We start from the raw sequence: 24945 nt of genomic DNA, 5'->3' as shown, positions 1-24945 counted from the left end.
TGAAATGTAATGACTCTTCACAAAGATGAAGTGAGGTATACCCAGGTGTGGTAACCAGACTTGTACAGGTGCACATTCCGTGCCCTACCCACACACTCATCACGCCAAAAGGAACTTTCAGGAAGTATCTCCTAACTCCAACAGGGCGCCACACAAAAACACAGCTCACAAAGAAGAGCTGTGGGGTTGGGAGAGCCCCCCTGACATATCCTGGAGGTTTTGGTGGGTAGAACCACATCAGGTCCGACTTCATCACCCATCTCTTTCTCAGAATCCCTGTGATGTCTTTGTACACCTGGACAGGCGTGAACAGCCTCTTTCTGGGTCTTCATTTAACCAGGTGATGTCGGTAGATAGAATGCCATTGGGTGCACCTAACCCTCTGTCTCCACCTACAACACATAATGCATACAAAACATTTGCTTATTGCTGTGTACATAGTAATGTTAAAACCTAAAAGACATTTTTTTAAACATGAAAGAGACTGACTCTCGCCCATAGCCATTCATTGGGACTTTTGGGCCCTGTGCAAGTCTAAGAATGTATCATAATTAGTAGTATTGTATTATATTTTTATTATGATTGAACAGTTTGATTTCTATTGTTAAAATTTCTCACTTACCTTCCACAGCCTGGTTTACAGCTAACAGTTCAGTCTCATCACCTGGCTATTAGGAACGATCCTTCTTGGAGGGGCTTGATGTTGGCTTCGAGGTGACAGGAGATTTGTGGGACACTTTCAGCGTTTTCAGCAAGGAGGTATTTCACCCACCGGCTCCTAACCTCTGACTGGTGCTTGTCAATGTCTCTGTATTTATAACCAATGTATATCTGTTTTCACTTTAATTTCATAAATGGTATTTGAAATTGTGACCAGCTTTTTTGCTTTGTTATTAATGCAAAAAAAGGTAAACTTCCAGCATGCCTTGTAATGTGATGCTTCGTTTTGATTGCTTTTCTTTCTATGCCTGTTGCTGCTGCTTTCTGTCTGGGATTGACTATGGCGATGTGTCAACATATCTATGCATCTTATTAATGGCTTCACTCCTTGAGCCCTAAGGTTTATTTCAAATCTCAGGCTCTAACTCACCATTGCTTCCTTTGTGCTGGTGCTGGTTGGCCAGCTTTGTCAATCAGGGAACTTAATCACTAGCCTTGTCTCATTAATAAGGAAATTCTTGCTCATATCTATGTATATTTATCCATCTATGGAAAAATGCTGGAGGCTCCTGTCTCCACTCTGTGACATATTCACAAGACCTCAACGTCCATCTTGAAATGCCAAAAAAAAGGCTTCTATGTATGCCGCTCCTGGGACTTGGAATTTGCTGCTTCACACTGATCTTGGTCTAGTGGAGCTGGTCTCTTTAAATGTTTTTGTATTGTCTTTTTTATTTATATATATAAGAAAATCGGGGCAGAGTATTGGGGTATCAATTCTAAGCTAAATAAATTGTGATTCATATTTTTCCCCGAGTCATACAGGCCTAGTTCAGATAACTTCTGAAGTTGACATTTTATCCACTTTTTAGCCCATTTTCCTCTGGCTTTTGGCCTCTGGCAAAGTTTGTATGCCTTATTTACACTCAAAATCAGTTAACTATCCATTGCCCAAAAAGTTGCCAGTAAAACTTGTCTATTTGACCACTTCTATTCGATGAAATGCATTCCTGAAATGGCACATGATGTTATGGCATGAACAGACACATTAATTAGGTTAGAAATATGTAAAACGTTATTGCTTATGTGACAGCAACAATAACTAAAATAATTATAGCAACGATAACTTTATTCTACATTCACTTTATTTTAGGCTAACTGAAGCTTTGTCTGTCATGACAGTATACGGCAATGAGGGATTCTTTCACTGTGGTGTCTGTACAGCCATTTGAATGCAACATTTACAGTATTTGGAGATAATACGTCGTCCTGGGCCACTATCAAAGTTTAGTAAATTGTGTTGCGACAGCAACAACAACTTTATTCTACAACAAGATTTTTCCCACCAGTGGTTATGGGAATAATACAAACTATGCAGCAGATGCTTTGTCATGACAAGTTAGTAACGTTACTGTAACGGTAAGGAATGATGACTGAAATCTGAAAGCAGAAGGCATCTGAGGAGGGTTTCCCGGTCTAGCTACTGTAACGTGATTCGATATAAATATTGTCGTAACATTAGTGTTTAGCTAGCTAAAAAAAAATCAAACGTAATTTAAAAGGCCTCCGAGTAACGTTAAGGTAGCTAGGCCGAGGACGGAGATAAGACACTGACATTTAACAACAAGTAGCAGTAATGTTACTGTAACCGGCGTACACTATTAAAAAAAATTCCTTAGTAGATAGCTACACAACAAATAAAATTGAAGGTATTATTTAAAATGACTCAGCGGTAACTTGAACGTTAAACTTGTCAACGTTAGCTTAGGTAGCTAACTTAGCTTTAGTTAGCTTTAGCTAGTTGATACCATTAGCTTTCCCAAACAATAAAACAAATGAACTAGGCAATACTTCAACGTGGAGGAAATAAAGAATAAATTATTTCAGGCTTCGTAAAAATATAGGCAGTGAGTGTTGTAAAGAATTATTTCGTTCAGACTTACAAGAAATACTGTTGACTACTTACAATCACCAGACACCTCCAATGACCTCGGCGGCAGGCAGGTTCAGCTTTGAATATCGGCGTGTGATTGGTTGTCTGAGCTCGGAGAATCCTACGTTTCTAATTGGCTGTCTACGAATCACAATGCGTAACTGAAAGGAGACGTAGACAGTGGACTCACCTCTGCTTTTATTTAAAAATAAAAAACAAAACAACAGAACTCTGATTTATTCTACAGTGGCACAGAGTTCCATTACATTTCCAAAGAATCTTTTGGAGAGGTAAGTTTACAGCAGAGCTAAAACTACTTTTTACCCAACTTTCTCTGTTTATTAGAGCCGTATTGTGTTGGGGAATTGGAGCACATTTACTTTCCTCACCTTTTCTTTCAAATAAATAACTTCTTTGAGCAAATATATTCCATATATCAGATGTCTTTTGAAATAGTCGTAGAAACACTGCTTTCTTCGTAGTGTTTTTGTTATTTTTATCATTCTTACTAATATTAGAAATATCGTCGAATATTATCATTCTCACTGTAGTTATAATATTATGTTCTCACTGTAAAATATATAATGTCAATTAAATAATATAGATAATTTGTCTTGTTATTTTTCAAAAAGTTATTTTAGTCGCGAGGTTAAAAAATGCACCACCTAAATTCTAAGCGTAAGAAACGACCCCTTTGATTGGTCCAAATCGCTGTTGCCATGGAAATGTTTACAGTACCATGCACCAACGCTAGTGAACGTCGAGAGTGAGAAACTACAACAGAATAGTCTATGAGAGTTTTATAAAGGTTTAATAAGCGCCGAAATCATTATCACAGACCACCACCAAGAGAAAAATAAAATGTATCGCGGCACGAAACGACCTTAGGAGGCATCCGAGAAAATAAGATAGATAACATAGAAAGCACTGTTGTCTTCGGGTAAAAATAATATGCTAAATTAAGTGCTATATGCTATGCTAAATTTATTTTCCACACAAAAAGAGTGTGTTGCTTCAGCTAGCAGCTGCATATTTTGGTGAAACTGTTGTAATTAGATCTGTGCATTGCTTTATTTTTTATTTTTTGTTAGCGCTGTTGTATTATGGTCTGTCAGTGCTTTAACGTCGGGTCTTTGTATTTGTATTGGATGTGCCTTTTTTGGAGCGTATCATGTCGTAGCACCACCACCTAGTGGTCTGCAGATGCGATGTTACTGTTGTCGGAAGATTTTTGCTTTTTATGTCAACATCTGTAAGGTTGCTGTATAGAAATAAATTGGCATGAAGTTAATGGCAATGGTACGCATTAAAATGACAGCCGCTCTGACCTTTCTGCTACGTTAATTTGAATGGAAATCACCTTTCTATCCATTTTATTTCTATGGGTTGGTGTGGTTTGAAAACAGGGCCTGTCTGTGTTGCAAATGCCATCTCAGTCCGTCACTGTAGCCTACTAATTGCAGCTATAGTATGTCAAGTGATATATGTTATGAACCCATGCTAAAGTTGACTAAAGGAGGAATTAAAAAAAAATCCTCTTTTGGAAATTGATCTTAATGTCATTTACTTAAAAAGAAAAAAACTTTAAGGACAACATTTTTCTTTGTGAATGAATAATGTATTGTGAATAAATAAATGTTCTTCCTTAAAATAGAGGGGGCATAAGTATGAACACCCCTATGGTAAATTTCCGTAGAGCCAGGCAGTTTTTTATTTTTTAAGGCCAGTTATTTCATGGATCCAGGATACTATGCATCCTGATAAAGTTCCCTTGGCCTTTGGAATTAAAATAGCCCCACATCATCACATACACTTCCTTATACCTAAAGATTTGCATGGTTTTATTTCAGTTTGCCTATTAGCTGGTCTGATTTGCATTGAGAGATGATTTTATGGAAAGTACCCCATCACATCAATGATGTGTGACCAGAGAAATATTTTAAAACCTTCGTCTAGTGGAGGCACCAATCCTTCTACCATCATGAAGGAGCTCAGGCAAAGGGGTGGGGCCCTTTGTCTTGTGCAGGAAACAAGCCCTCTACCACCAGGCAGAAAGTACAAAGGGGTGAGAGCCCTTGGTCTTCATCCTCTGAAGAGAAACATCCTTCTACTCCAATACGACGGCAAGCATGGAGGGGTGAGAGCCCTTCTTCTTCATCTTCTGAAGACAACCAGCCTTCTACCATGAGGAAGCAGCAAGAGAAAGCGACTGAGAACCCTTCATCTTCTGATGATGACTAGCCTTCTACCACCAAGCATCAAGAACAAAAGGATGTGAGCTATTTGTTCTACGTAGGCGCCAACCCTTCTACCACCATGAAGGAGCACCAGCAAAGGGTGAGACCCCTTTGTCTTGTGCAGAAAACAACCCCTCTACCACCAGGCAGCAAGTACGAAGGGGTGAGAGCCCTTGGTCTTCATCCTCTGAAGACAAACATCCTTCTACTCCAAGGCGGCAGCAAGCATGGAGGGGTGAGAGTCCTTCTTCATCTTCTGAAGACGACCAGCCTTCTAACATGAGGAAGCAGGAAGATAAAAGGGCTGCAAGCCCTTCATCTTCATCTTCTGAAAATATCCAGCCTTCTACTACCAAGCATCAAAGACAAAAGGGTGTGAGCTATTTGTTCTACGTATGCACCAACACTTCTACCATGAAGAAGGAGCATGCCAAAAGCATGCCCTCTACCTCCAAGCAGCAAGCACAAAGGGGGGAGAGACCTTTGTCTCGTGGAGAGTTCAACCCTTCAAACACCTTGAGGCAGGAAGGACAAAGTGGTGACAGCCCTTCTTCTACATCTTCATCTTCTGAAGACAGCGAGCCTTTTACCACAAGAAGGCAGCAAGAAAGAAGGGCTGATAGCTTTTTATCTATCCATCTGAGTACAAGAGAGAGCTTAGGGGTAGCAAGGAAAAATGAGAAAACAGAAAGACAGGAGCAGGAGAGGATAGAGAGAAAGGAGAGGGAGATCATTGAAAGAAAAAATCAGCATTTGGAGGAGGGGTGTTTAAAAAGAGAAAGAGAGAGGTGTAAAAAGAACCAGGAGGAGGAGAGGAAAACTTTTGGTTGGCTTTCAAGACTATACATTTGGTGGCTCTATTGTAAGAAAGACCACATTGTCAGAGAAATGCAATCAACCGTTGTGGATGAGCGCAACCTCCTTCGTCATGGTAAGAAAGTAAATTTACATTTTGTCACATAACATGTCATACTTTTGGATAAACTGTCACGGAGCACAGGCCCATGTGACTAATATAGGCTACTGTGTAATATTACATTACATTGAAATGTTACAATGAAACACACAAGTTACACAAGGTGTTAATTAGAAGTGTTGCTCAGTGTGTTTCTGAACTTTGTAGTGACCAGGTTAGAAGCTTTCTCATCATTATGCCGAGCTAAGCTAATAGCTGTCTGAGTCCAGCTGCATACTTAACACACTTCAATCTTTAATATGTAGTACTATTATAAGTTTAAAATGTGGTCTATTTATGGATCATTTGTTCAGCTAATCAACATTTTGTAGATGTTTTGTCAAATAAAGGCAACAATGAGAATACTTTTTTATTTCTGAATATTTCTGAAACTCACAAAGTTGCCTTGTGTTATTGTGCCTTCTTTTTGGGAGGGGTGCGAGTGTACAACTGGACTCTAGACTTAACATTTCACATGCTGTCTGTTACAGGTCCCCTCGTAAAATCAATGAAATTGGCAGAAAAAGAACAGCTGCTTGACCGAAGGAGGGAGCTGGTCGTGTACAAACGCAGACAAGAATTTAAGGTGGAGAGGGAAGTGAGGAAGCAAAGGCAGAAGATAAAGAGGAAGGAAAAAAGGTGAAGAAGATGGAAAATATCTCTGAGTTATGGGGCAACCCAGAAAGCTCTCTTCTGTTTAATCTTTGCTACGGGCCAATGCCACTTGATACATTTAATACCATTTAAAAGAAAAGGAGAGCAATCACAAAAATGGCACCAATGAGAGAGAACAGAGAGATGGCAAACATTTTCAGATTTGACAAAACAAAAGTTAAATATTCCTTAAAAAAATTAGCAACCACCATCAAATATCCTCGCAACCACTTTATTACACCCTAGATGTTGGTTTTAATTCAATTATACAGTTAAAAAGCATCGTGCAAATAACAGTGTCCTAACCTAATGCCACCTGATCAAATCTTATTCATCCTAGCCTAGCCTAATTTAACCAAGGTTTGCCCAGCACATTATCCCATGTAGGCCTAATTTATCTTAGGCTTTGTGTCAGACATGTTACCCAATGTGAGTTGGAGCAGCCATCTGCTGCGCAAGATGATAAGATGGGGGGATGGGTGGTTAGACTGACTAACAGTGATTGGAGTAACGAGTTACAAAAGTAACTCAATTAGAGTAATACCTGTTACAATCGCAATCACAAACGCATTTTAACCTTTTTGACAGTTACTGGTGTTTGTTTTTATAAGAATTCACAAATACAGCAAGTGTAATTTCCTGTATTGGGTGGTTCGAATGACTGCAAAGACAAATACATTTGCGACATGGAGATTATTTTCAGGAGTTATTACGTTGCGTTGAAGCGAGCTGTCCCATCACTGTTCCTGTGGTCGGAGCCAGAACAAGAGACCGTAGGCTAGGGACATCTATGTCCTCTTAGTGCCGACAGCAATGTGACCGAGCAACTGACAAATGACAAAATGTCAGGAATTAATGTCTAGCCTTGCTACACATAATATAAGTAACTATACTGTAGGCTACTCAGATTCAATTGTAGGGGTGCTTTTAATTGAGTATTTTATCTTTATCTTATTTAATCCTATTTACTAGGTTACTTCTAGTCCACCACAATTCAGATTCAAGTAGGCTATTGTATGTTTTATTTAACTATTTATTTAATAGCTTTAGTTACTTTGCAGCTTTACTTTAATTACACAAAATAGTATGAATAAATTCTGATGTCTTAAAGTTGATATAGATGAAACTTTGTTGATCCTGTGAGGAAATTCACAAGCTACCTGCCAAGTCATACTTCTGCTTTTATTTTGAAAGTAAATCAAAAGTAACGCTAAAGGAGTGTCAAGCATTAAAATTCAGAGACAATAATATTGAAATATAACTTATTACTCTCAAATTACAGTACAGTATCTAGTAATCAATATCAATCAATGTATTACATTTTGGAAGTAACTTGCCCAACACTGCTGACCAAAGACAGACACCCAGAAATCCTGTAACTGTGGGGTTCCTTTTGTGCCAAAATTAAGTCATCATGCTTACTGTCTATGTCTACGTGTCAATGTCTATGTCAACTGGTCACATGACTCAACATTTGTCTGTGTCAACTCAACTTATTCCTGTCATCTGTTGCCCTCCTTGTCATTTGACTTTATCGTCTTGCTGTGTTGATGCTGACTTAGTCGTGAGTGTTGTTGCACTCTGTCAATGCTTTGTGATGTTTCATTGTGTTTTTATGATTGTCGTCCTGATGTGTCAACTTACTCAAGTTGAGTGGATTTCCCAGCTAAACAAGGGGAACGTTCCACACATGGTGGTCCTGTACCCGTGGCTACAGAACCTGCCATTATTATCCCATCCAAAGCAATTATTGCAGATTATTTTTAAATACCTTGCCACACTAAGAAGAGCAATCAGAATATCAGGAAAGATGGCTAAAAGAAAACTGGGTTTATTTGAATGGGCCACAGTATAGGCTAATTATAAATAACAGTGTTGATAATAAATCTGCTAGCTTATATTTATTATATATACTTTAAAATCAGGGTTTGTATTACTTTTAAAATGAAATGGCATATTGTGACCAAAATGCATTGAGTTGTGCCGTAAACTTTGAAGATGAGTAAACACTCTTTAAGGCAACAATTACCAAACCGGATTTATTGTGATCTGGAAAGGAGCAAAAATAATAACTAATTTAGACTGTGTGTCATTCCACAGTTTAACTCCTTACACCAACACACTTCTTTGTTTAACATATGTTCTGCTATTCGGTTTAATGAAAATACAGCTTTCCCTGTATTTTCCTGTTCACATTGACATTTCCTATTTAAAACAGTCTGGCAACATGCTAATATATTTTTTGTACATTAAAGATACTATTATTCGGGTCTACAAGTTCACTAAATTTAAGTACCTGTAAGTTTATACATAAATGATTTGTCGATTCACAATAATTTGCCCCATTTATTATTCTGATTACTCACTTGTGAAGTAAGAAAATTGTTTTTTGTGATTGATTTATATGTTTTCCCCAAAGTTCCACACCATAAATTATATATGGAAGTATGAGAGATTGATATAATAAAAGTAAAGAATTTGTATTAAGAATATCTTAATAACTGCTATGGACTTTGATATTTTAATTTTAACATGACTAACATGCTGTTTCAAGCATAAGTTGTGATCTATAAGAACTCCTAGGAGTCTGTTATCTTATACTCTTTCTTTTTCAATATTATCTAACGTAATCTGCCTAAACTTCTTGAAATGCTGATGTACAATATGATGTATTTATTTTTAGTTATTTTTAGTGACAGCTTGTGAAGCTTAAATTGTTTTAAAGAGTCAAGTTCAGTTTCCACTGCATCCAAAAGCTGCTCAAGGTTTTTGCCAGAACAAAACAAATTCGTGTCATCAGAAAACAAAACAAGATTTAATATTTTAGACACATTACAAATGTCATTTATGTGCAATGGAAACAATTTTGGACCCAGCACTAATCCTTGTGGGACCCCACATGTAACCCTCAATAAATCTGACTTGCTATTGTTAAATTGGACATATTGATATCTATTTTCCAGGTAACTACTGAACCCCTAATCCCACATTTTTCTAATTTGTTCATTAATAGTGTAAAGTCGTTTGTATCAAAGTTTTTTTTAGATCTATGAAAACACGCCTACATTGAATTCCTTGTTATCTATGGCTGTAGATATTTGGTCTATTAGCTCCATCACTGCTACTGTAGTGGACCAAGTTGATCTGAAGCCAAATTGATGTTCACTCAGGACATAGTGTTTTTCTATGAAATGATCATATCTGTGGATAAATAGTTTTTCTTTTATATTTTTGAGAACTGTGGAAGGAGAGAAATTGTGCTTATCTCCATTTTTGTAGATGAGAATTAACTTTGCTATTTTCATTTGATTTGGAAATATGCCTGTTTGTAATGATGTATTATAGATATGAGTCAGGGGTTTCGCCAAACTATTTACAATATTTTTAACTAAGGCCATGTCGGTACAGTTACTATCAGAGGATTTCTTATTCTTGAACTTATTTACCACAGCAATTAATTCTATTTCCTCAATTCTCCTCAAGAAAATGGTATTTGCATTTATTTCAACATTGTTTTCATTCATATCCTGTGTTATCCTTGGATCAACAACTTATTTTGCAAAATTATAGTCAACATTCACCAAATACTCATTGAATTAATTAGCAGTTTGTGTCTGTTATTAGGGATTGGTTGTTTTTATTAAACTATTCTGGGTAATCTGATTTCCCAGTACCTTTTTCACATGTTATGTGTTGTTGACCTTCAAAAATGATATGTATGTCAGTATAGAAAACTCCAGAAAGGGTCAAAATAATCAACATGCAGAAACAGGAGAAGTTGTACTACCTTATCTAATAATTATACGTCATATGATAATTATGATATGTGATATATTGAATGCAAAGAAGTTGTAGCTTTGTTGTCAGTCACAGGTTGGCATTTTGGTTCCTTTATCCTAATTACCTCATCCCTATGTTTTTAGTTTTTCTTTAAGTGCTAACTTTCTCTCAAGTGTTGTGGTAAGTGAGATGACACCATGCAGATTAGATCAATGGATCACAGGTGGAGTGGGTCTTGAGTCCTGAGGAGACTTCCCCTCCTGCCTTCTAGGAGACGCTACAGGAGCCTCTGTTCCAGCCCACCCGCTGCTGCTGAATGCTCAGTTTTTGGTTCTTGCTTCATGATGTTAATTATAACAAATAAACAGCCAAATCCATTTTTTTGTTTCATTGAATTGATTCCAATGTAGATTGTTTTCATCTATGGTTTTGATATATATATATATATATATATATATATATATATATATATATATATATATATATATATATATATATATATATATATATACCTGTTAACCAATTCTTAAACTACACAAAGAGATTATGCTTATTATTAATTAGTCTATGCTTATCTCTAGTCTCTGCCCCGTTAAGTTTTTAAGATATAATTACATTCATATTTAATTTTATACCATGTCATGTGTAGTACTTATTTATGTACAGTTTTATATTTAAGAATTGAGATGATTGACGTTTGAACTGAATCTTAAAACTAAATAAATAAATAAATATGGTTTTGAAGGTTGAGCCCTAAATTGAGCCTGTCAGGAGATCTCGCTCCCTGCCTGCCTGGAAAACAACCCAACGTCCTTTACATTTTGACTGCAAGCCTAGGCATACATCTATGGAAACCTTCCAAATGTTAGTAGCTAACCATTTGAAGAGTGACATTTGCTAAAAGGGATACTTTGCGTAAGCGTATGTAAGTGAAATGCTTGCCTGAGATGTTAAACTCAGGGCATATATGCAGCACAGCCCCTATTGTATACGGCAGCCGTGTAGCGGAACAGCCTGCCCGTCCTTTGACAGCTCGGTACCTGACGTCAGGGTACCGTATGACCGTGATGATACTTGGCGACGTGTCATTGACCATGGCAATCAGTTTAAAATACTAGTGAACCAAGATTTTGTTTAGATTTCTTTCTTTCTTTCTTAAGCTAATATGCTTGTAAGCTAACGAACTAGCTAGCATTGCTGACAGCGAACTAACGTTAGCAACTTGTTCACATTAGCTGGCTAACGTTTGCAACATGGATCCTCCCAGCACTGTAATGGCCAGCAAGCTGTAGCCACACTGTCTCAGTCTCAATTTGGTATCTATGTTCTCGTTTTTTATTTTATTTATTTTTTAACATATCTTGATTAAACAACAAGTGTGTGGTTAGCCATTTTCTCTTATCCGCAAGTATTTCGTGGTCAGTCTAGTTTTCTTTACAGATATAACGTCAACAGGCATTGTTTATCGAGGCTCAGCTGTAGCTGCCTCTATTGTTTACATGGATACGCTAGGCTGAAATGCACTGGGGGCATGTGGTGGTCGTACGCGTAACAATACTGGATCAGCTACAGAACAACCACAGTGGACATATGGAGATGGGGCTTTGAAGGAGGACAGCTGTGCCCGCTGGACTGTCTGTGTGGGAGTTGGACACAGGACAGGAGTTTGTTTGTCCATAGCTTAACCTGAAGCGGTAGCCTACGTAATAAGGAGAATGGGAAATAAACGGTGTTGGAAACTGGTCCACCCTTCAGGCACTGGAATGTTGCTGAAGACCCTACTGATCACCAGTGTTCTTGGCTGGGCGAAATGTCAAGAGAGCCAGAGCATGACACCAGAGGAGAAGATTGTAATCAGGTAAATAATACCCAGGCCTAATGCTGTTTAGATATGTTTGTGAATGAGTCCCTGTATGCCAAATTGTCAATCTAAAAGTGCGTGTGCCATTTTTACATCAGATTCATGCATTTTTTACCCACGTACATTTTTGTTGTTGTTGCAGGGACCAGATTATTGAGATGTTTGATCATGCTTATGGCAGTTACATGGTAAGGTAATCACTTTGATGTACTCTTTTACATTTTTTTGAGTTCTGAAAGGCAAGTTATGAAAAGCTAAAGGGGTTAAAACTCCAGCAACACTTGTAGTGATTGTACTGATTTTGCTGCTGTAACACAGGAATTTCCCATTTTTTTTTGGGATCAATAAACATCTATCTATCTATTTATCTATCTATCTATCTAGTAGCAAAAATCTACTTTATTGTGTGAATACCGTGTTTTATTGGCATTTGGCCTTCATCAGGGTCATCTAGTTGAGACAAGCTTGAATCAGTGGCTGTAAAGAGTCCTCAGTGCAGTTGGAGTTTATTTAGTGGGGGTGTGCAGAAAGCAAACATGAAGGATTTTGATGCAGCTGCAGTGTCAGCCAGGTGCAACAGGGGCCAGCTGAACATTTTGTGATTCATTGTGGTCTTGATAGTATTGATTCAGCTTTTGTAAGTGGTGACAGAGATGTCTTCCAGGAGTCAGTGCAATAAATGTCTGTACATAAGATAAGAAAATGTAGGTTGCAATTATTATGTGGAGCTGTGATGATTTTGGGAAAAGGGATGGGGCAGATGGTGCACTGGTAAAAACAATATGTTTAAATTGAGGAGAGTGGCATTACTGGGTTGGAAAATCTGTAAAACACTATATGGGTCAATATTTAATTTTTTTGACAATGATCTCATTAATCTTGTTTCATGCTACAGAACTTTTAACCCTCTATCCATTTTTTCTTTATGACCCACTTTCTGTAGACTGCTAAATAAAGATTGAAGCCACTTACTGTTGTTTGTGTGCAGAAATATGCCTATCCAGCAGATGAGCTGATGCCTCTCAGCTGCAGGGGGAGAGTCCGTGGCCAGGAGCCCAATAGAGGAGACATAGATGACTCCTTGGGGAAGTAAGTTCAGTACATTTTTTTTAAAACAAATAAACTATTTAATTTTAATTCATAATTTTAGACCCAAACTATATACACACTATTAATATGTTCAGTAACTGGCTTGGAGTTATATGTCTCTTTATAGTATCTTTTCGTAGCGTTGTGCCTCAGTTGCTTTTTAGGCTCATAAGTTGATGATTATAAAAATGTGACTACACATTATCAAATTCTATTTGTTTCAGTCCAATTTGTCAAATCTGTCCCTACACTATCCTTTGCCTGCTTTTAACATTCACTCTTTACTGAGAACGTTAATGATAGCAAGAAGAAGAAAAATACAACTGTACATTTCTTTTTATAACACTTTGCTGTTCCTAGCAGATTTAATTCCACATGGAGTTGATGCCCCAGTTTTTCAGGACTACATGAACTACTTGCTCATTTAAGTCAATTACATCTACAAGAAGGCAATAAGTCAAGGACTTGCCGTACAATACATCCATTTATGCACCATGCATGTTGCATAATGTAATTTCCCTGCAAATTCAACAGATTTGACATTTCACAGTCTGTGGTTCATTAAAATAAAACTGGATCAGTGGTGAAGTGGGACACCAGCTCAGCTGTGCTGTGCCAGAGGCTCTCATCATAACATGTCCTCCACCTTCTCTGTAGGTTTTCTCTCACACTGATTGACACCCTTGATACCCTGGTGGTGAGCATTGCCTCTGATTACAAGCATACAAGTAGTTTGATCAGCTTTTGTTTCTGAGTCTTTTTCCCTCACCATGCTTTTGTTTTCAGACATTTCCCCCTCTTTACTGACATTAGATCTACTGTGTGTGTGTCGGTGTGTGTGTCGGTGTGTAGGTGTTAAACAAGCTTGATGAGTTTGAAGACGCAGTGAGAAAAGCCGTGACAGATGTACGCCTGGACAACGATGTGGTGGTGTCTGTGTTTGAGACTAACATCAGAGTTTTAGGGTATGAAACATATCTGTGATTTATTTACTTTTGTGCTGTGTGTATATACTGAATATACTTTGATGCTCATTTTAATACATTAGATACATATTTAATCATTTTATTAATCAGAATAAAGCATTCTTTTGAATTAAGAATTATTATCAGCACAGCATTTTGCAATTACTCATACTAAGTATCTTAACCTTTCTGTTTATTTTTGTTATTTAAAAAGAAAATCTATTTTTTTCTTCATTTAATTCTCCTCAGAGGGCTTTTGGGAGCCCACGTGATGGCTGACCTGCTTCAGCAACGTGGGGAGAGGATGCAGTGGTATCGTGATGAGCTCCTACACATGGCTAAAGAGTTGGGCCATCGATTACTGCCCGCCTTTAACACAACAAGTGGCCTTCCCTACCCTAAGGTATTTTTTACCTTATTGTAAAATAACACAGATCTTATTTTTTGATGTCTAATATGCAGATGGAGCAGACAACCTACTGTTAAATCTTATCAATGATCGGCCTAAATTTTGACTTAATGCACTGATAAAGAATAGTTCCTCACAGTCAGTGCACCTTAGAGGAACTAATGAACAACCCATTACTTATTTTGGTAAGGGTTTTGAGGTGGGTTTATTTCAAGAATCTAAAGTAAAAAAAAAAATTTCTTCATTTTTTGGTTTTCCAGGTGAATCTGCGTTATGGAGTCCTAAATCCACTGTCACGAACAGGCACTGAATCTGACACCTGCACAGCATGTGCTGGAACAATGATCCTGGAGTTTGCTGCCCTCAGCAGACTTTCAGGAGAGGCTGTGTTTGAGGTATTGCCTCCCTCTGCCTCTCTAGAGATCAGGCTTTTTTACTTTTGTTTTGATTTGCAATGCACCCTTACTGTGAAATCACTGAGCTATAAATCACTGTACTCCTGTACAGTGATTTTCTTTAAAAATTATAGCTGGCTGTGACTGATGCTAGCTGTTGAAAGATTAAATCATTTTTCGCTGATGTCACAGTTTTTTTACCAGAAACATTCCCGGAAATATTTTAAGGATATAATACTTATTATTGTTTGACAGGAACATGCAAGGAAGGCTCTTGATGTCCTCTGGCAGAGGAGACAGAGGGGAAGTGACTTGGTGGGGACTGTCATCAATATTCATAATGAAGAATGGGTCCGGAGGGGTGAGGGAGAACTTTGCTGTAGACAAGAGATGGAAAATGGAACAACACAGAACATTCAGAAATACATGTACGTCCATACATATTCCACAACTCTATACATGAACCATATTATACTAATCTTGTCACTTGTGTGTTTGCAGACAGTGGAGTTGGTGCTGGTATTGACTCATACTATGAATATCTGATGAAGGCCTACATTCTTCTCGGAGACAATGTTTTTCTGGAAAGGTTCAACGTTGTAAGTCTTCCATCACTGTACGCCTATGTGTAAATCTGTATTCAAGCATTTGGCACCTGCTGTATTGTACTCCCTGTGGCAACGTAATCCGCCCACCGCTGGTCATTTTGTTCTTATTGGGATTTTGGGTTGAAGACATTTTTAAAGGTGCCTTGCCACACATATTTCATCATTTTGTGGTAATGTCCAAAGTTCTACCATGGACTCTGTAACATTTGTTATGGAAAATTGCCTTGGTTACCTTGTTTCAAGCCATTCTAGCGTGGGATAGAAAGCCTGCAGGCTGAAACAGATTGATTTGTGCCAATTCTCATCAATATTCATGGAGCTAAGCTGCTTGACTCTGATTGTCTAAACAGCTAGCCTGGCTGTTATCATTCTTTACCCATTGCAACTGAGCAAGCTCATTAATAGTAATGAGCTCAGGCAACATGACGTCAGACTGACCATGTTTTGTAATTAGCCTGATTTTGTCAGCCTATTTCTTTTCAGTGGCTAGGGCTGACAGAGGAGGTAGCAGTTAATTTTCACATTCACAAAATAACACTAACATAGATGGACCTAACATATTTCAAAAAATGCAAATAAAAACGGTTTTATGTGGCAGGGCACCTCAAAGTGTTTGCTAATATGTGTGTCATTATGTTTGTCTGTAACAGCACTACAGTGCCATTATGAAGTACATCAGTCAGCCGCCCCTGCTGCTCAACGTACACATGCACAACCCCACTGTGAGTGTGCGCAGCTGGATGGATTCTCTCCTGGCATTCTTCCCTGGCTTACAGGTCAGGGATCGTCTGCTAATCACATTTTTTCCCATTTAAAAACTGTAGAAGGTGTACAAATTGTTGCACACGTGTCTCTGGAGTGACATTTATTTTTTATGCAGGTTTTGAGAGGAGATCTGAAACCAGCTATTGAGACTCATGAAATGCTTTACCAAGTCACCAAACAACACAAATTCCTCCCAGAGGTAAAGTATCTCTGATCTTTTTGTTTATTTTAGGAAATATAGTATGCAAATATATTTGACAAATATATTTATACTGCATACATACGTACACCTGAAATACATTTCTCATGGTTAATCTTCTTTGTTATACTGACATTGCCAGAACAAATCACAAATACAAATTATTAAATTATCTGCCAGAGCAAATACAACCTGAGCAGATTGTCTGGTTGCCAGGCTGTCACATTCCTTATGAAATCTGTTAATTAATGTAAAAGAAGAAGAGGCCAGTGTCGATAATGTCTTTTACTTTTGTTTGTTCTCCATGCAGGCTTTCACTACAGAGTTTAGAGTTCATTGGGGCCAACACCTACTGAGACCAGAGTTTGCAGAAAGCACCTACTACCTCTATAAGGTGAAAAGCCTGGCAGGACAGTATCCTAGACCAATTATAATTAACCTTTCTCTAAAAATTGGAAGCTTCTGTTGTAAGTAAGCAAATTTAATGAAACTACTCCACTTTTGTACTATATACACAAAGTTTTTTTAAATTTTTAAATAGAAACTGAATGCTCCGTGTTGGATGTGTAGTTGAGATGATATTTTGATCTCTGCAGGCCACTGCTGACCCCTACTACCTCAGAGTGGGACAGTCCATAGTGGAAAAGCTCAATGCCTATGCCAGGGTGCCTTGTGGGTTTGCTGCTGTTCAAGATGTCCGCACCGGGACGCATGAAGACAGGTATACACATGCCATTACACACGTTTACACGGTTCTCTTTTGATTTCCCATATCAAACTGTGGAAGGTGTGGTTCTGTTGATGAAATAATTGTTTCTGCGTATGTATGTATGTTTATATGTGTGCAGGATGGACTCGTTCTTTTTGGCTGAGATGTTTAAATACCTGTACCTGCTGTTTTCGGAGAAGAGCCAGCTGCCCATCGATATTGACGACTACATCTTCACAACGGAGGCTCACCTGCTTCCTGTATCTCTCTCCACCACCCAGCCGCCCTGTCAAGGCAACAACACGGTAAGAGCTCTCACTTTATCACAAACACATATTCACAAATTATACTGCAATTAATCATTTTAAATCCCTGATTTATACAAGCTGATATTGAGTGTAAAAAGAATACTAAAAAATGTAGTTAATACACTAGTGTTTTTATTAAATGTAATATTAATTATTATTTATTGCCATCATTTATAGTGTATATATTGTTGTAAAAGAATGGGATGTATTGGCATTTTGTGTTATTACATTATAGAGCCGTTTATGACTTTTACTTAAACTACTAACCGGTCCCATATAATCCTCATTCTCAGATTCATACTTGTCTTTTGGGTTTCTATTACAACATGTTTACATGCTTTAGTGTTCAAAAAACTTAAATTTGTCATTCTGTCTGTCTGACTACACATAAATGAATGTACATTTCTACCTATGTAAAGTGTAGTTGTGTCATCGCAACTGTACGGAAGTCCTGACAGCTTGTTTAAAGGCACAGTTTCTGAATACAGGCTGTATGCATTTCTCTGAATTGAGCGTTTTTATACTTTCACAGTATTTATGTAGCCCTTTGATCTGCTTTATAATAATAAAAAAAGAAATAGAAATTTCACTTTTCACCATATGGGACCTTTTAATATAGGAATTGACAAATGAGTGTAGAAGCTAAAATGGGTGGTCCTGTGCTTCAGGAGACTGTTCCTGGTTCTCAAGAAGAAGATCTGTTCACACACTCCTGCCCCAGCATGGAGACGTTATTCCCAAACAACCCGACGTTTGCCAAAACCATCCGGGACAGCTACAAGTACCTCACTGGGGTGGGAAGAGCCTTCCACCCCTTACCTGTCAGGTGTGTTGATTTTAGAGTGAAATTACTGATGAAACCGGTTTGCTGTGATTACTTTGAGTTCTAACTTGGGTGTGTTTGTACTTTACAGGGAAATTGAACTACCGCTCCATGATAATGGGATGGAGCCAGTAGAGTTCTTGAAAAGCATGGGCATTTCTCTCACTCCACTAAATGAGGTCATGGCAGGAGACACCAGAAGTCGGAAGGTACTTTAGTGACTTTGTACTCATGACATGAAGTTCTGTCTGTCTAGACCTCCAAAACATTAGGCAAGTTAAAGGTTCCCATTCCCAGGCCCCAACATTTTTGATGCAAATGGAGTCCCTTTGCTTCCCTTTTTAAAACAACAATATTTACAATTTTAGGAGCTAGTCATTTATTTTACTTGGAGCATTAACATTATTGTGTAGCATTTTGCAATGCAGGATGTTTCTCTCAAAAAAGCATAAAGTAGCTTTTAGTGTCTCCAGTAGTTGCAGATATTTAAGAATAGCATTAGGCTTTTATGTCACGAGGTAATAAGTCGGAATAAGTCAGATATTGTGGGCCAATACACAGTATGTACTTGTTTGAAGGCTCTTTCTTGTTAGCTAAACTCCCTACAGGGTTGGGTAAAATGGTTCAAAAATATTACCAATATTTTTTCAATTTTTGTTTTTGATTTGCTTTGTTTGGCGGTTTTAGCAATAAGCTAATGTGCTGTCCAAGTCGGGGCCCGCCATGTTAAACAAGGAGCTGCTTGGCCGCTTCTCTATCGTCATCGTTAAACCTGGCAATAGCTTGCCGGGTATATAAGCCAGTTTGTGATTGGTTCCTTCAAAATTGTGAACTAAAGCCGGAGAATTAAACGTGAAGGTTTCCAGACCAAGCTGCAGGGCAGATCAAATTGCCGGCAGAGTGGGTGGGGTTTACCCAGTCTAGGTTAAGGATGTAACCTGCTGTTGAACCAATTGTATCTATCAAATTGTGCAAATATCAGCGTGTTGAGCAGCATGGAGTGAGAAAATTATAAGCTGCTTTAATTAAATGACAGTTTTTTTGTTTTTTGTTTTTAAACGAGATTTCTTTATTATCTACAGGTTTTAAATGTAAGGTTTCTATGATATACAGTATCACAATGTCCCCAGATTCCCCGAAAAACTATGAGACAGTTTGAATACCACAACATTGTCACTGAACGTCCCTTTCTTAACTTAAACATGACATTTGTCATTATGGGAAAAATAATGAATTTAAATAACAGCTTTCTGAATATAAAATCCCTTTTAGGAGCATAAAGGAGTGTACCGGGTAAAACTTGTGGCAGAGGTGAGCCATACACTTGAGGAGGAGGAGGTAGTGCCCCATGTTGTTCAGCTCATATCGCCCCCATTTCTGGGTAGGACAGTCCTCACAGCGGGACCTGCCAAGTTTGGGATGGACCTCACCAAGCAGGAACACGGGGTGAGCTTCCAATTTATGATACGATTTACAGTATTGATATCAAAGCTCCCAACAACTCGTGTCACCTTTTATAAGAAATATTTCTTATTTTAAAGATAATTACATGACTAAAAATGTAAAATGTTATGAAATCACTAACCTTAAGCAAATTGATTAATAAAGATGGGCCTTAACAAACCAATGCCAAAACATTTACTCTTACAGTTAAATTACACATCTTCCCTGACCCCAAAACAGGTTACCAGTTTGGTTTTGCCTGCACTTCTTTCTTTAACTCAACATAATAACACACTGAAATGCTTGTGTTGCAGGTGAAGGGCAGCGTAATGAAAGCCTCTCCCTACACTGCATGTGGACCAATAGATAATACAGTGGAGCTCAAAGGACACATTGCTCTGGCACTGCGTGGGGACTGCATGTTTGCTGTAAAAGCTCGTTGGCTGCAGGAAGCAGGAGCCATTGGAGTCATCTTTATAGGTGAAGATGATTAACAGAGAAGCTAGAAAATACTTTTTTTTTCTTACAGTCCAACTTAAAACTCAAAGATTAGACTGTCAAATACTGAAGGCTGGACCTCAAAGAAATGAAATCCTTCCAATCACTGCTCCCTTATTCTCTTTCCCAGACCACCGTGAGGGAAGTAATAGCAAGGAAACTCCCCTGTTCCAGATGGTTGGAGATGGCGACTCCACTGAAGACATTACCCTGCCTTTGGTCTTCCTGTTCAGCCAAGAGGGGGCCTTGCTCACAGCAGCTCTGGAGGAACATCACAATGTGGATGTGCTGTTGCTTCCCAAGGAGAGGCAGCTGGGACATGGTGAGGAGCAGAAGGAGGAAGATTAAAGGATAATAAAATATTAAATAAATATTCTTTATTTTTGTTATGGTCAAAAATGGTGCTTTGGGCTGTTTTTCATTACTTCTAACTTTAACTTACAGCTTGCACTGATTATTCAGGGGGGGATCACAGCTAACAAAAAATATATCAAATTTCAAATCTTAGTTACTCTCTCTGTTCTTGTTCTAATTCCATATACCATTGACCTTTCCTCCTCATTGTCCAGATAAGACAGAAAAACCTGTCAGCATTAACATCAAACTCCACCTGGCAGAAGAGGGGGAGCTGGAGGAAGTATCATCCAGAAGACCCACCTTGGAGTTTATCTTAGAGGAACAGGAGATGCTTCTGAAGGAAGAGGAGGAAGAAGAGCTCAGAGGACAACAACAACATCCGCAGCAGCAGTTCTGCTCCGAGGAAACAGAGAATGACAGGACTGCACTGGGTTCAGCAGATTCCTCTCAAAACGCAAACTCTAACAGTGGACCAGATGCAAATCCCTGACCACTGCTGATCCCAAAGCAGCCAACTACGACCTCTCATTAGTTTCTGAATGGCGTGTGTCTCAGAGCCCTTCACTGCCCGACATGGAGCACTAACTAACTAACTCGATTTTGAAAACCTAAAAATGGTTCTACATTCATTGGACGGATTTGCAGTGGGGCTTTTATTCTGTATGGTGCAGGTCTCTCTGAAATGAGGGATGTCCTGAGACTAAACTAGACAGTTGAAGCTAAAAGCTGTAGGTCAACATGCCCACACCTAGCCTGTAGTGTTGCTATTGTAGGCTCACAAAAGATGATCGTGATGATAATGATTTCGATCATTTACTAGAATTTGAAATGACCTCACCCTAGAGGAAAACATGTACTCAGCTAGGCTTTTATGCAATGCAGTTTGTTTTTATTGTAGAGTGCACCTTTTCACTTGAACAACTACTGTTAAATATTCAGTGATGGTGAACGGAATTTATTACTTGGCCAGTAGGTGGTGTTAGCTACTGAGCTAATACAATGTTAGTAGATGAAGGAGATGAGCTGGGGCCAATTTGGGAAGTTTATTTTGTACTTATAAGCAACTTCAGGGAATTTCAAGCGTGAATGCAGTTTCCTAGGATGACCCATTTGAGCATCACAGGTTGGCCTGCAGTCCCGGACTGCTATGCACTTTGAAACACAGGTATGATCGTTCATGGCAGATTCATTTTTTTGTGTGTGTGTTTGCAAAAAGTGATTGCAGTTATTTATCGTCCCATTTACATTGTAAAACCATGCAATGTTTTAGCCACCTTAAATAAGGAATATTCTACAGGGTTTAGTTTTTCTTAAACAGAAAATCATCTAAAATTGCAGGAGTCAGACTGGAAAGGCCAATTGAATTCTGTACATTGTTTCTAAAGTACGATAGATACAGTTGTCTTTTATCATACTTTCTACACAAACTAAAACTATTTCAGGGCATTTTTTAATGTGTAATCACTTTATGGATCAATTAGGGAGATGCATAACTATTTGATTAGTTTGTTCATATTCACTTCATTCTCACTACTAATTTGTTGTGTTTTGTGGTACAATAAATGTGAGTTGATGTTTGCGTGGGGGGAGACACTTTTAATGCCAGAGTATGTTTTATTATATGTTTTTTTTACAGTGGATGTGTTCCTGATGCTGCTGAGTTTCAGTCTTAATCCAACATGACATTTTTTTGTTTTTTTGTTTAGCCTTTATGAGGCTTTGCCAACCTGTATACCTCAGGACTATAACAGTTCACACATAGAAAAGGACTGCAGACAAGAAGTAGGGGATTCTTTTTATCATTTTTTTATGCAATTTCATTTTTTCCAACCGTTTTAAGGTTTCTGTTGATCAGTGGCTGAAAGTCAAGTGCCAAAAGATATGCATAAAATGGCTCCTGTTTCTGTTTCACATCTTCTCTGTTTTTAGTTTCAGACTGTGAGCTGAGGCAGTCTCATAAATACATTTGAAATCACAATTATCAAACCTTTTAAGCTTTTTTTTCCTGCTTCCTAGAATTACATGATTGCATTTTCAGCAGCTGAGGAATATATCGGGCTGAGCAATATTTATTTATTCCTATGATTGTGCTTGACTGGAATTTGACTATAGAATGTTCTATTTCACTGTATGCTCATTAAGAAAAGGATTCTTTGTAGTTTAAGCTTTTCATAAAAGATTGATCAATAACACAATTCTTTTTACGTATTCCTTCTCTAAAAATTATATTTAATGCAGAAACAGTATGTCTTTCCTATGAAGCATTCAAAGAAGAATCCTGAGGATTAATCATGTCCAAAATGCCTCTTTCCTTAAATTAGCAAGTTGTGTATTGGTAAATACACTGAATGTGTTATCTGAATGTGTCTCTCGTTTGATTGTCAGGAGGAGAGGAGACAGACCATGGAACCTTTTGTGCCAGATGGGACCACCTACCTCAGAATAGCACAGTCATATGATGACGTTGATCACTGATAATGACATGGTGATGCTGACAAGGGCAATTGATTCACATACATACATATTTTTAATAGCATAGTGGAATTACATTCAGATAGTTGTGAGGGTATGAAGTTCCTGTTGGTCAATAATCTATGATATTAATCTTAACATGCCTTTAAATTAACTGATAGATTCCCACATGATAAATGAGGTAGGTTGTTTTACAAACATTGTTTGTAGTTTTATTTTGAGTAGTATAAATGTCTGTTTAGATATATTCCACTAGTGGTAGTCTATTTTGATAACTGACAGAGAAACAGCTACTGGCAGGTGATGGTGGCCACCTAAAAGGTTTTTTGTTTCTGCTGGTCATTGAATTTTGGCCTTTGTTTGGTTTGGTCAGCCGCTGCCATTCACCATTTGGGCTGTATTGTGAAAAGAGAAAATTGGTTAATAGAAAGAGACTATACAAGATGTTTGCTTATTTGATTTGTATTCATCTTAACATATGTTGTGCAGCATAATTTTACTGCACCTGCTACATTCTGTAAAATGGCCAAACATTCAATATTTGCTAATCAGCTTTCTCCTTGAACCACAATCTTCATTAGATTATTATCAGCCAAATCTGCATTGTGTAATGGTTAGTTGGTTGACAAACTGTTGTAAACTCAACAGCATTAAAAAAAGATTAACCATTTTTATCAGCACATCCCTAGCATTATGTAAACCATGTAACCAAACGTATGTTTAAAACCAATTTTTAGAAGAAACCAGAATATAAGATTTGTTTCAGTTATTTCACCCTTTTTTGTTAAGTACATAATTCCACATGTGTTCATTCGTAGTTGTGATGCCTTCAGTGATAATCTACAATGAAAATAGTCCTAAAAATGAAGGAAACTCTTTGAATGAGGAGGTGGGTTCAAAGTTTTGTCCTGTACTCTGTGTGCACACACACACACACACACACACACACACACACATATATATATATATATATATATATATATATATATATATATATATATATATATATATATTGAGCATACGGTAAAGGCATAAAGATTATATTTAAGGGTGGGCATTTTCATTTATGTTTTTAGTTGGCATGATGAGAATGGAGACTAATGCATACAGAAAAAACAAGTAAAAAAATGATTTTTTTGTTTTTGCACTTTTTTACTGGTATTTATTTTTTACTCTATAAGTGTCATGTTTGCCTTTGGTAGAAAATAGGGTTAGGGATAGATAGATTAGGTCTATTAACCCCAAATTGAATGCCATCCTACAATAAGCTTCTCAGCTCATTTGCTTCCTGTTGGTAACAGTCTATTCTAGACCTTGGATACAATACTTTGACAAACAACAACAACATCATCAACATCAACAAAGTAACACTCAAGCTCACGAGCTTTTTCTGTGGTCTGTCTCAGTGGATGGAGTTTGCACAGTTGTCTTAGGGATAGCTTTGTATGACACGTTTGTCATACTTGCCGCCATGCAACAACTGAACAAACTCCCCCCACTAAAGAACAGATTATATCGTTTTTAAAGAAAATAGTTGTTTTTCTCTTTTTAGTGGTGACAAACAGGAAACCACAGAAAAGGACCAACTCTACTTTATCTTTCAATGACATGAAATCACAACAGCGACTTTGAGAATATTCAACAAAACCTGCAGGTAGGCTAATGGATTGCCATGCCAGTCTGTGACCGCATAATAATATTTAAAAAGGAGAACACAAGTCTGTGGTGAAAAGTCCTTTTTCATTTAGTAGTTTACGAGGAGACCGTGAAGGCAGCATGGACACATACGCACCCACCCGCCCTCACTCCCTCCTCCCTGAAGCTC

General features: G+C 37.9%; 1 protein-coding gene and 1 long non-coding RNA gene across 3 annotated transcripts; both read left to right on the top strand.

Moving 5' to 3' along the window:
• Positions 1–5573: 5573 nt before the first annotated feature.
• Positions 5574–6384, top strand: LOC117959684. Its single transcript, XR_004659994.1, has 2 exons — positions 5574–5761; positions 6277–6384. It is a non-coding gene; the product is annotated as an uncharacterized LOC117959684 (long non-coding RNA).
• A 4806-nt stretch (positions 6385–11190) lies between these two features.
• On the top strand, positions 11191–22626 carry si:ch211-282j22.3 (ER degradation-enhancing alpha-mannosidase-like protein 3). 2 transcript variants are annotated; one of them, XM_034896479.1, is made up of 21 exons: positions 11191–11535; positions 11643–12077; positions 12223–12268; positions 13069–13169; positions 13827–13866; positions 14022–14134; positions 14384–14537; positions 14804–14938; positions 15194–15299; positions 15440–15537; positions 16197–16322; positions 16427–16510; positions 16821–16904; positions 17107–17231; positions 17359–17524; positions 18196–18353; positions 18442–18559; positions 19623–19796; positions 20108–20273; positions 20422–20613; positions 20861–21138. In XM_034896479.1, the coding sequence occupies exons 2-21, from the start codon at positions 11935–11937 to the stop codon at positions 21136–21138; spliced, it is 2607 nt and encodes an 868-aa protein (XP_034752370.1). In that variant the 5' UTR covers positions 11191–11535; positions 11643–11934. The 2 variants fall into 2 exon arrangements, with proteins under 2 accessions (XP_034752370.1, XP_034752369.1); XM_034896478.1 differs by having other exon boundaries at positions 11193–12077; positions 20861–22626.
• The last annotated feature ends 2319 nt before the right edge of the window (positions 22627–24945 follow it).

This window comes from Etheostoma cragini, chromosome 16, assembly GCF_013103735.1.
Source record: "Etheostoma cragini isolate CJK2018 chromosome 16, CSU_Ecrag_1.0, whole genome shotgun sequence".
NCBI lineage: Eukaryota > Metazoa > Chordata > Actinopteri > Perciformes > Percidae > Etheostoma > Etheostoma cragini.
Note: the sequence above shows the minus strand (reverse complement) of the source record. Positions and strands in the feature narration are given on the sequence as shown.